The 13,282-nt window shown below is 45.5% G+C and overlaps 1 protein-coding gene across 1 annotated transcript in view; it reads left to right on the plus strand.

Annotated features, from left to right (window-relative positions):
- thada (THADA armadillo repeat containing) overlaps positions 1 to 13,282 on the plus strand; it is a 68,517-nt gene that overhangs the window by 28,651 nt on the left and 26,584 nt on the right. The window contains exons 28-29 of the mRNA XM_030378590.1: positions 2,063 to 2,194; positions 8,029 to 8,197. Coding sequence (XP_030234450.1) covers positions 2,063 to 2,194; positions 8,029 to 8,197 — 301 coding nt within the window. The remainder of the gene's footprint in view (positions 1 to 2,062; positions 2,195 to 8,028; positions 8,198 to 13,282) is intronic.

Below are 13,282 nucleotides of genomic sequence, written 5' to 3' on the forward strand. Positions count from 1 at the left end.
ACACTTAAGACCGAGTAGACATGAGTTAAACGACGTGTTTGTTTACGTATTTTAGTTTTCAAGTAATGCCGGACGTTGGCGTCCGATGTGGGTTGTTTGGATGCGGTTATGACCTAGGGCCGGGTTGAAATCGGGTCCATCCTACTACAGATCATCAGGAGGTTTACCATCCTGTTGCCCTTGTCTTAATTGAGTGGTTTGATTATTTGCGCATTACTCTGTCTGGTGTCTAATGCTCAACTACAGTGTCACTGACCGTGCCAGTTGTACAGGGCTGCTGGTGGTGGTTAGTGAGGTCCCCCCTTCACTGTAAAGCGTGCAATCCATTATAAGTATCATGGGCCCTAATTCCCACGGCGATAGCATCAGCACTGGGCTGCAGGTGCCACTGCCATACACTATACACAGGAACAACAGAACCACCGCTTCCAGAGCTGGAGGCCTCATCTGTCCTCTTAGGAAGGAGTAGTTGACTGCCCCTTTACGTCTTCCTGTTGATGCGGCTCTCCAGAAAAAAGGTCACCTTGACTCCGGTCACCTTGTTATGCAATGTCATGAAGAGAGAAGTAAATACCGCTTCTTCAACTGTATTCTGGATTCGCAACCATTTGATTTTGGGGTTTGGTTTGGAATTTTGAGGTCTTCTTTTAATCCCTATCCATCCCCCAACCTCTTTGTGACAAGCAAGATGTGCCTATAGAGGTTAGTCGACCCTGTACATCTACTGCACCAAGTGAGAGGGTTTGTAATCCTCATTTTATATTCCATTATTAAAAAAAAAAAATCAGAGTTTATGGGTTCCTATATTATGTAATTGCTGCTGTTGTTCTCATTTGCTGTAGGTCACACACGCATACTCACCCACACTATCTCCATCTGCCCTCCCCTGGGATGATGCTGCTGGCACAACATCCTACCCCGTGCTGTGTGCAACTCAATGGGGAGACTAAACATCTTTGACAGGCTAATCGGACCACTATTGCATTACCACATCGGGCCCATCAGGCGTGTGTTAGTGTGTGTGTGTCAATCGGGTTACTAATGGCACAAGTTGTTTATAGCAGGGTCTCTTCCCTTTTTTCTCTGTTCGTACCCGGCCCCATGACTACAGCCGCGCCCTGAAGCATGTCACGCTCCCGTAGGACGCACACACTGACACACGCGCACACACACAACCTCTCTCTCCGGCGGCAGATTAGCTCAAATCCATTTTCTTCCATTCACCCACTGGCGCATGTGTCAAAATGAAACCGCTGGCAGAGACAGTGCGAGTTTGTGCTGTGAGTCAGGTGTCAGGGGACATGGAGAGGAACGGAGATTTATAAAAGAAAACTCAAAACATTCTGTAGTCCCGGGATGACTGGACCAGCGCGTGGGCAGTTTTAGAGGGATATAAATTCAGTGTCACGCTGTCAGGATTCAAGCCTGTAATTTTATTGTGGGAACAGATGAGAGTCTATGCATGTGGCTCATGCGCGCGCACACACAAATTACTTTCCCTTATCGGGTTTGTAATATTTCAGGGCAGTGTCTCTTTGTCTGGTGAAGTGTAAACCACAGACTCGTGTTATTTGTAGACTGCACTAATAAAGTGATTCTGATGGGACTATGTTTGCATAAGACTCCTATTGCATTTATCTCACATTTGAAGTTGCCATAAAAGCCCGCCAGGATGCAGGAAACTACAATAGCAACATTTAGGTGTTGAAACCACGATGACAAGCTTATATGTTTATAAAGACTGGACAGATGTTTGGTTCTTTTACTTGGCTTGACCCTTATTGTCAAGCCAAGCAGCACAAAGCCAATTCAATGCTAAGTGAGTGAATTACACTTTTGAGTTTTTAAGGTTGCATTCATTTAATTTTGCGCTGCAAAGGAAATCAGTGGGGTTGTGTACTCTATCAAGTTCATTTCACTTTATTATCTCCAAAGGATGATGATTAATCACAGGATCTTCTAAAATCCTTGGATAACAAAATAAAATGTTCTCATTTGTCTATATATTTACATTGATGTATAATATATATATTTGTATTTTTTTCCTTGTGTGTGTGTCCAGTGCCAGCGGTGTGGTGAAGCTGCACCCCAGTCTGTTCCTTCTGCTGCTGGTGCTGGGCAGGCTGTACCCCTCTCCCATGGACGGCTCCTCCTCCCCCATGGCCCTGGCCCCCTTCATGCCCTTCATTATCAGGTGGCTGTCTTACATCCACAGGCTTTCATGTATCTATACAGTCATATGTCGAGTGTGACGTGGATCGGACATGGTGTTCTTGTTCTTGAGGTTTGGATCTTCTCATGGTTTATGCACGTTTGATCTAATCCTTCACGTCTCACCTTCTGAATGCCGTTTAAAGGTTACATGCTATCGGCACGTCCGAAACATGAACATACGTTTGAACGCGGTCCATTCAAAGATATATAACGCAATGTCAATACACGTTTCAAAGTCCACTTTCTCTGGATTATCAGAAGGGCCTATATGCATATGTATTTGCTGTACTGTATATCCTCACATATAGTTTTTCATTATGTTGAGCTGGACTGGGTTTCGGGTGATGGGATAACATCTCTCATAAAACTTTCCCATACCTATAATACCATATGCTATAGATATTGTATGGAGATATATCTATAGAAATTATATATTATCTCACGGACCGCCACTCTGCCCATAATACCATATGATATTGTATGGCAATATCTATAGAAATGATATATTATCTCACGGACCGCCACTCTGCCCATACACACGGCTCAGACGAGCACACCCACACAGAGGACGAAACTCTAGCGTGTCTGCCTCCCTCCAGCCCCAACATTTAGAGAGGCCCCAAATACTTCCTACCCCTTCCTCGGTCCAGGAAACGGGCTGCTCAAGGACACCAAGGCCTTGACATCCAATGGTGTCCTCTCCCCACAGTATTGGCTCATTGTTCTCACCGCTCATCAAACACGTCATGAGTTTGTCTAGTCACATTAAGGCCAGACTTGGAGATACAAAACCCAGAATGCACCAAATATGTGCTTTCGGGAAATCTTCAGATCAGTTTCGTCCAGCCGTCTGAATGTGTTGCCAAACAAATGGATTCCCTCAACTCGGACTGCAATCTAAGAATAGAGCTGCTTCACCCTGGCAAAGACAAAACACCTTTAGCCTAAGCACTGCCTGCGTGCATTAGTGTATTCCCGTCTAAGGTCTGTGCGCGCGCGCGTGCGTGCGCGCGTGAACCCTGATGATCCGGACGTTTCCGTCTTGTTATTGCTGTTTCACCTCTTTGTCCTATGTGTCAGTTAGTTCACAGGCTTCTTCTCATGGCCAACTGTCATTAACCCATAAAGGAAACCAGGGCTGGAACCTGTGTCCCCCCCTCCCTACATACACACACATTCTTTAAATTGCTGGGATGATAACAACACACAAATATTATTGGAACGTGTTCCCCGAAAAGCACCTGCAGGAGACTGGAACTGACCCTGGAGGTTGTGTAGCTACCACCCATAGTGCCCACACAAGATTACACACACTATGGCCACTCACAAAAAAATATTATCATGATAATGGATAGTAATGCACAAAGGATACAGTAGTGTGTGTGTTTGAGTATTAAACGTATAGAGCATAGTAGTATGTCTAAAAATAGTATCAAGAATAAGTACACAAAAACGTACAAAAATCTAATAAAAACAAGTCTAAGTGAACCCCTGTTTCAGCTTGAATTCGAGGACTGTCTTGACAGTTCTAAGAAAGAGGGGGGACGGGTTATCCATATGGTTACTACCAATGCCAACTTTGTGCTACTTTTTATTACGCTCAGATGAGCGTTACAATGAAATCTTTGCACACAAAATGCTCCGCACAAAATGGCATTATACTAAAAGTGTCCCAGAGGCTTATCCATCTCTCGAGCACGGCCATAAACAATCATCAACCACTGCCTTGACGGAGCTCCACGCATCCACCCACACGTCCTCCCACACTACGTGGCGTTAGTGTACCCTCTTGCTGTTTGGGTCCCTTCGCCTTGAAGAGAGCATGACTTGAGTTCGGAGCCGAGTAGAGTGTGCAGAACTGTTTCCTGTACTTGCCCCTAGGAATGAAGCATTTTGTTCCCTGGCTATTAAAAACTGTCTGGAGCACACTACTATGAGTGGGGTGTCGGGGGTACATCCATTTGTTAGTAATATCATTTAGTATGGTTGACACGTTGTGTATATATAATTACCGCCGTAATTGCACCCACTAGTGGCTAACCGCTTCTATACAACTGCAATACTTTTAATGTTGCACATTGTAAAAGCTTTTTAAGAAAATATTTCTGCAGTTAACTTTTTGATCATTTTTCCCAAATTACTATTTCCCAAATATTTAATCCTTAACATGTTCTTCATTACATATTTGTATTAGCAACTATAATACCTTTGGCCAATGTGTTGCTCCTATATTTTCAAGGAAGTTAACCAAAACATTGTACCACAAAGCGTGTGTACCAGGGCTTTGTCGAGAAGGTCAGACCACCTCACCCTCGACTCCCTCCCCCATATCTTTTGTTTTGAGAGGCGTTCCGGCACTGCAACTCACTACTATTATTCTCTTGCTACGCTGTCCTGCTTCCCACCTCTCCCCTCCCTCCCCTCCCATCCCACACCTACGAAGCCATCAAATCTCATTCGCACCGACTCCAAGGCCTCGGTCAACAAACTGACAAAACGTCATGTTGTTGAGACTGCCCTCATGCATGGTTATTGTCTTCTGATGGTTATGAGAGGGAGAGAGAGAGAGAGAGAGAGAGAGAGAGAGAGAGAGGGAGAGGGAGGGAGAGAGAGGGAGAGGGGGAGAGAGAGAGAGAGTCTTTCCGTGTGAGTATGTGTGTAGGACGTATTTCTGGAAAAAGAAAGGAAATGGGATTCCTATCCACGTGCATACAACTGTGTCTATGAGAGCGCACATCTGCGCTTCGCTCTGTGTCTATATTCTGGGTGTGTGAAGCAGCATCTAATGCCTGGTGTTCAACCTAAGGTGCGCATGTGCCTTTCCAACTCTTTGACCCTTGAAACAAATCTGTCAGCCTTCTTGCCTAACATGAGCCATACGGACACCCGTGGCTGCTGCTACACCTCTCCACCATCGCCCTCCTCTTGCTCCTGCCCCTCCAGGAAGACGAAAGTTCCCAGGCTGGTTAGACAGACCAACATATGGTTCAATTAAAAGTACCCTTTCTTTTTTACGAGATGTTATCCATCATCGCTGCTGTGGTCTAAACTCTGCGCTCTTTTTTTCTTCTTGCATTTTGTGTAGCCAAAAGTTAAGCTTTCCTCTGTGTGGCCATTGTTGCAATGTAATAAGCAATAAACATCATCTGTATTTTATTACCAGTTGATGTTAGTGTGTGTGTGTGTGTGTGTGTGTGCGCTTTACGCCAATATTGGTGAATAGTATTTCAATTTTAAGTTTGTGTGCACTAGAGCAATCAAAAATATTGGTGTTGTAGGAGAGTCAAGGGATGACAAGGATTAATGGGAGTTATCTAATACACTAGGTTTTATCTTGATGTAGAAATACATCCCATTTAGAGACACCCTAACTCAGAATTCCAATATATTAGTGTGATCTATTGATTCATTATTCCCGTCTCGCAATATTTGCAGATTCTGGCCCCAAGTGAGCCAGCTGCTTCCTGTGAATGGAGGAATGTGCCACTAATGCAACCCCCCCGCCCCCCTGCAAAATGGATTCCACATGTTAGCATATGGGCCTCTTCTGTATTGTAGTGCCTGCCCAGGTGTCTTATCTTCCATCCATCATCTCGACCACTTTCATCCTTTTCCTGCGGCGCCGTTCTCAAATTTTCACCCTTTTCCATCCTCTCTTTTTCCTCTTCACTACTTTGCTTGCTTCTCCTTCTCCTTCTACTTGTGTGTGGTAAAGAGATAGTGTGTCCAGATATATGATGGTGATGATTCATTGATAAAGGCAGCAGAGTGAGGGGAGGGAGCCATGGAAATCAGGAGGAAACACTGCTCTGCTGTACAGGGAGACCGTCTCCATGCCATCAATCTGGAGACTGCATGACAATATCATCAGCCGCACGCGCACACACCTGTGTTTGATTCGTAAAGTTCTTCGACGGGGCCAAGCGTGCGTCTGCGTCACACAGGCTCGGAGGATTATGAAGATGATGATGTTGGTGAAAGCAGAGGAAGGGAGGAGGAGGGTGACTAGACATGTTCGTCATGTTTGGAAGGGGCTCATCCTTTTGTCCACCCCCGCTACATCTGTAAATCTGGTTGAGGCTCGTTTTTTGACTCTCCCTCTTTCTCAGTCCATCTTTCTCTCTCTGTGTGTCCTGTGGCAGTGATTAAGTGACTGTATGTAAGTTACAGTCAGTAACTTACTTACTGAAACATATCTTTCATCTCATTTTCTAGGAGAGAGCTCTCGTTGGGTTTGTGGATGCTATGCTCATCATTTTGAATTTGAGGCAGTACTTTTCCCTTGTCCATCTTCCTGAATAACATGCTTTTATACCAGCAATAGTTTGCTACGACTTGAGAGTAACGGTTCATTCTTTTTCAAAATAATTGTTTATTTTGTACACTGCCTTTTCCTGTCCACTGTGTTAGAAGAACGTTGCTCTTACGTTGCTCTTATTTGGCTCTCTGCTGGGTGTGTTTTGCCGACACTCAACGTCGTTTTAGCTTAACAAGCCCGGGGTAGGGGGGATAGTCCTCCAAATGAGGCCCATATGAAGCCCCCCACACTACCAGTCAACAGTCTGCCACCTGACCCTGGGGGACAGCGCTGTTTCTAAAATTACACCCTTCCAAACTGTCATTTCCTCCGCAAAAGAGTTTTAATGGGACAAATTAGCCCTGATAGTTAACATGTGGGTCCCAAATGGTGGTGAGGGGGGGAGAGCAAACGTGTGTGTGTGTGTGTGTGTGTGTGTGTGTGTGTGTGTGTGTGTGTGTGTGTGTGTGTGTGTGTGTGTGTGTGTGTGTGTGTGTGTGTGTGTGTGTGTGTGTGTGTGTGTGTGTGTGTGTGGGGGGGGAGGAGTTCTGGTATACTTTGCCTGAGCACATGCTAGTGCATATGGACACTCTACCGACTGTTTGATGCAAGGCATTTGTCTGTCTGTCGTGTCTTTTTTGAGTGTGGTGTGAGGCGGCCTGCTCCCAGCAGATGGAGAAGCATTTGTTGACAGTTGACTTGTCGATCCAAACCGTTCCCCCTCTCTCTGGCTCTCCTTGTAAATAAACATTCTTCATGGTTGAAAATGATCTCCTTGCTCTCTTTCTCCTTCTGGAGCGTCCTTGATTAACATTGTTAAGACACGCACGATGCGCTCAGTCTTTCCCTTTCTTTGGATTCTTTTATCACAATAAATTATATTTTACTCATTGTGTGAGTAGTTGGACTCCTTGCAGCCAAGGCTCCAAGCAGAGGAAACCCACAGCATGCGTGCTGTTGGAGTTCCTTCTTGCTGTTCTGGGGTCTGCTCTCTGAGCTTGAATGGAGACCCAGCCAAGTCCTTGTTCTTCTGGCCCTTTCCCAGCCTCCTGTTGCTTCGGTTATTACAAACTTTTTTTTAAGCTGCATCTGCCAGGAAAATGCGTTTGACATTTTGGTTATGATCTTACAAGTGCTAGCTCTCTCTCTCTCTCGCTAGCTAGCTTTTATTAACCTCTCCCTTTCAACCACCCAGCCTCCCATTCACTCATTCTTCCGAGTCTCGACCCGTCCTTGCATCTTGGTGGCTTCGATACTGTGTGACACTTAGGAAGGAAAGGCTATCAGCTCGTAAACAAGACTAATTTTAGCTTGCTCTCGGAGTGACCCATCATATGCAATCTCCAGCGCATGCCGAATGGCCTTGTGTGTGTTTGTCCATCATTCTCTGTATGTGCCTGCCTTGCAGAAGAAAAAATTATAACTAATAACTATGCGAATTGATTCTGCATTAACACACAAATGTCTCTGTGTTATTGGCCTACATGTTTACACCAGTGTTTCTTGGCTCACCCCAGGTGTGGCCGTTCTGCGGTGTACTGGACCCGGGAGATGGCAGCTCGTGCCCTGGTCCCGTTCGTGCTCGTGACCCAGATCCCTGCCACCATCCAGACCCTCCTGCAGGATCTCCCTTCAGAACCGAGAACCAAAAGCCAGCAGAACCACATCCATGGCACGCTGCTGCAGGTCCGTGTCCCAGCCCCTCACACGCGCACCACTTCATTCATTCATTGAAGTTAACATTTCCACCAGAATACTTCTAGATAGGCTACAATAACTAGAAATTCTGAGATCACACCGTTACTGGTTATTCTAAATGATTATTTATTATTGAAATGAATGTGTGTATGAGTGAAGATAATGATACCTGGAAGTGGCTTCTTTTTTTTCTCAAAGGAAAAACTGGGGCTGAGCCTTCTCACAAGTGTTGTTGTTTTTTAAACTAAGTCTTGTTTTAATTCATTGCTTCTGTAACCATAGCTTATTGAGGTGTGCAAAGAATAAACTATGACATTGAAAGGAGACATTATTCCACATAACTCCACATACGCACGCACACATCCCCCGCACACACACATAGGGACACACTTTCAATCATATATAAAGACGCATAACCACAACAGTCTGGACAACCGCAGTCCGTCGGAGCAGGGCGGCTCTGCTGGTGTGACCGACAGGCAAATTAAATACTGTTGAGCTCCGACGCGGTGTGCTGGCAATGCAACTAAACAGTCCCTGGGTCAAGTCACAGAGGGGAACTGGAGGGGTGGTAGGGTCGTGGAGCTGGGGCCCTTCTTCCATGGCTCAGGGGTGGGTGGGGCGTGCTGCTTGCTGCCATCATTGGAGTATGGCATCCAGTTGGGGGTTTAGTTATTATTCGAAAGCAGGGTGGTTTTGCAGGGGGCTTGGCCCAAGGGATGTATGACTGTTTCATGTCTTTCGTTTGCTTCCCTCGTCTGGTGGCCACCTTGGATGGAACCTCCCCCTCCTTCCCCTCTCCTATACCTGACCTCCTGCCCCGTCTCACCCCCCGTCGACTCCTCTGCCTCCCTTTTCCTTCCTTTCTTTATTGCATTATATTCTACACCCTATTTCCGATTCTGTTTTCTTCTCAGTTTTCCTCTTTTATTATGACAAAATATCCAACTTTTTTCACATTTGTTCTTCCCATAGTCCCTCTTGCTCTCCCCCAAATCTCTTTCTCTCTCTTGTTTGGAGACTGAAGATGTATTTCCCCGTGGCAGCTAAAAGAGTGAAGTGTTCTCATGTGGCATGATGGATGAGGTAGAAGAAAGGGTGTTCCCACACACATGTTTGGGATCTAGGATTTGCTTCTGCAATCCTTTCTCAACCATTTCATTTCCTTGTTTTCTTTCCGTTCAAGAGCAGAGCACACATTTCCATTAATCTAGTATCACACAGACACACACTCTAGACTCTTGTTGGAGAGCTGTGTTGCAGTGGCAGCTTCCCTTTTCCACTGTCATTTTAGTGTCTTCCATAATTCACCTTGATGCAGAAATTCTCCAGTCTTAAACCTAGACACCAAAAGGATTTACTCACATGAGGTCAATGCATTGCAACCAATCTGGTACCAGTTTGGTCAAAGACCCTTTTGAAATACTTGACATACCTGAATGCCCCGCTCAGGAAGGTATTTAGCATGTCATGCATTGGCTGTGGAGAGAGAAGAGTTCAGCCTGCTATTAGCTCTGATGCTCTTACTTATTTGATTTAGCTCTGGTGCACCACGTTTAACAACACAGTGTGAACCATACAACTGTAACTCTACATTTTCTGAAATCTGAAACCAATTTGCCAGGATGATGATACGCTTTCACATGTAAAGGAGATACAGAGATTAAGTCAAACAGTATCAATGTGGTTGGGCATGAATGGGGGCTTTCTTTGAATTTGACTTGGATCAGTTCCAGCCCCAGTCAGCAGTCTATTGAGCGATTTGTAGTAAATAACCTCATGTGCATTGGTGTCTTATCAGGCCCTAACTATCGCTTATCAAATATTGATATGAATCAATTGTTTGGTTGTGGATGTTGGTGGAAGGATTTATCTCTTTGGCTGGCCTCAATCTTTTGTCTCCCGATTCTAGTCTCAGTATTTCCTTTGTCAGGCCGAATGCCGCTAACCATCTCAAATCCTGCATACTCGTCCATCAGCAGGCTGTTAATGAGGCCTGAGTTACGCGGTAACACTAGCAGGCGCTCACAGTTGGTACGGTGTTGGCTGTCCACCGCGAGGTGCTTTGGAGACCGTGGGGGGGGGGTGTGAGGGCCAGCAGGAGCCCCCAGGTCAGCCGGACGGACTCCGTGGTCGGGTGGCATGACTGTACAAATCCATCCCGACAACATTGGTAGTTGCTCTGTCAAATTAAGAAACCGGGCAATAAAGCTGCCATTGTGCGGTTTGTTGTGATTTTGGAATAGAAAGTTGTATTTGCACTTGGTAATTTAGCTGATGCTTTTTAACTACGGTGCCTTTCATGTGAGGCTGAGAACAAAAAATGCATTAAATTAGTAGTAGTAGTTATAAGAACTGGTACCCAATCATACATGTTTATAATTCATACATATAATATAATATGGAGGTCTGCAACTGGATGTAATCAGGATAACATCAGTTATTGCTCCTGACAGAAGACCTGCCTGCATGTGAACTTGTTGTTGCTAAGATGTGAGTAAGACGGCGTCCTTTTATTTGAGTTGGCTGGATGCAAGGGTGTGTCTACATGTGTTTAGTCACCCTATAAAGTCTGTTTATGCTGTAATGATTTGGACAGTGTGTTCAGCCGACGGGCAGGACTTAAGTGGCTAATGTATGCTCTGCCTTCTGTGTCTGTGTGTGTGTCTGTGTGTGTGTGTGTTTTCGCATGAGTTGGCACTTGGCATCCACGTGCGTATGACCCATCCTTGTTTTTTTCCGTTGCTTCTATTATTAGCTTTTTGATTAGATCCTTAGTGTGGTCCTCGTGGAGTGACTGTAATTATGTGTAAATAACTATAAGGAAGTCGAGTAATAAATCTGAAGCAGTACTCCACCACAGACACGCCGGAGAGTATGAATTTCCAGCGCTCCGTCAAGCTATAATGCTATAGTGCATCCACCCAGCAGCACGCCAAGATGTGTGTGTGTCTGTGATTTTTGGGTGTGCGTGCGTCACATGGGCGTGCACCATCGCTGCTTTGCTCTGCACCTGTCGAGCAGGGCGGTATCGTCTCGTTGGCGCTCGGCTGCCGTGCATCGGCAGCCTTTGATCGGCAGATCTTCCTGTGTGATAGCATACCTGCCCTGACCCTGGCCCCAAGGAGCCCGGGCCCTGTCCTCCCTCAAAGAGCCCCTCTGTTGACACAACCGCCCGAACCAGGCCCTAACGAGCCCAGCGGGTGGGCCGACACTAACTGGACGCGACGCCCGCCCCATCTTCACACGAGGAACCTGCGACCCCTGGGTGATCTGTGCGGGGCCGTGCGGCCGGTTGGATGGAAGCCCTGGTCTATTTCCACAACATGGCCTAAGCCATTCTCTCTGTTAGGAGCTGGGTTGGCTTCTTGTGCTTTCATTTTACCTTTCTCTCTTATCCCCATGTGGGAGCTGGACTCTTTTCACACAAGTTTGGAACAATGCGCTTCTTTTCCTTGGTGCTGCTGATGCAGCATCCACTGGATGTGTTCAGTGGTCGGGCCGGGCGCTTTCACAACTGCTCTCTAGAGTCGAACCAACCCAGGAATGCGTTGGCCTGGCAACCCAGCTGGCCCGGCCAGGACCTGACATCACCTCGGATCAGATACTGGAGTTGGACTTTCAGATTTCCAGTGAAAGTACTCTTTACCCAGAATTTCTGAAAGTGGTTGTCTCGCTGTCTCTACTTAAAATTCTGCTCTCCTGTTCCCTTTAGCTAAATCGATCTAGATATGCATTCATCTATACATCCAAGAGTAAATAATAAATTGATGTAATTTATTTATACATAGGCTACCAGACAGCAATCAAATCCCAGTCTGAAAGTTTCCTGCTTTATTTAGGAAACCCTTGTTAAGGGTTAACTGTTGTTTTTATTTAACTTTTTTTTTTAAAGCCCATATTGGATTTCTTGCTGGAAGGGAGATCAGAGATTAGGGCTGAATCTGGGAGGTTCCCAGGCCATCCGGAAATGCTGGCAACGCCACATATAATTTAGCACGGCTCAGTGGAGGAGATACCATCGAGAGCCTTGCAGTGGCTTTATCTACACCAGCAACAAGCTCCTTACTTCATTTGAGCTTTGCTCTTACTTAGACGTGGAGTTTGTTAATGGGCATGTTTCACATGCTGCCATTAAGTATCAATGAACAATCAATATCCCACATTCATCGTCTTAATGCCAGTTAACATTAATGGTGACAATCTGTAATTTGTGCCAAATAGTCAAATAAATAACATTCCCTACAGGCCTTGATGGTTGGGTAAGAAATGAACATATGAATATATGTGAATAACTGAACAACTGAAAATAGGGCTCCTTTCAAGAACAGTCTGTCCTGTTTTCCTTCAGAGGAACACTGCGTTTAAAAATACAATATCCTTGCCCCAGATCCACTCTTGCCACCAGCATTCAGGACTTTCCCACACACTCGATATTGAAGCGGCTCAAACTCTCCTGATGGCGCACAGAAGACTTGGCAAAGTATGCTTTTTTACATCCTTGATTGCATGTCTTTTAACAGTGTGGTTTGTTGTGGAAGTTGCAAAAGGTTACTTTAAATAGGGGTAAGGCAGAATATAGCCGATATCTGCGGTTGACCATAAAGTGAAGCTTTTCTCTGTTTCCTTCTGTAGAACATAGGTCTGGTCCCTGCTTGACTCCTATTAACACACGCCGGTGGTTTTGTTTGCTACTATTAGCTTGGAGGTGTGATCGTTTTGAATGTTATTCAACCTTGCACTCCCACGGTCATTTCAAGGTCTGCCTCAGAAGAGAAATGTGCATTGGGGTACTCCAGCGCTGCTTTAACGACCAGAGCTCCGCAATGGACGGCAACATTCCCTTATAGAATGTTGTACAAATGTCGGGATGGAGCCAATAAACGTTGAAGCCAGTGTGGGTCATTTCACATTGGCACAGTTGTCTATAGAAGGTCACAATTATAAACAAACACACATGAATATAGATTTGTATTGGTGCTGAGCCTGAATATTCGTTTGTTAGGTCGGTATTCAAACTTCAATTTGGTATATTATTATCCTTGGAGGTAACAGTCATCAATATGGCCTTGC

The sequence above is a fragment of the Gadus morhua genome, chromosome 15 (assembly GCF_902167405.1).
Source record: "Gadus morhua chromosome 15, gadMor3.0, whole genome shotgun sequence".
In the NCBI taxonomy this organism is placed as follows: Eukaryota; Metazoa; Chordata; class Actinopteri; order Gadiformes; family Gadidae; genus Gadus; species Gadus morhua.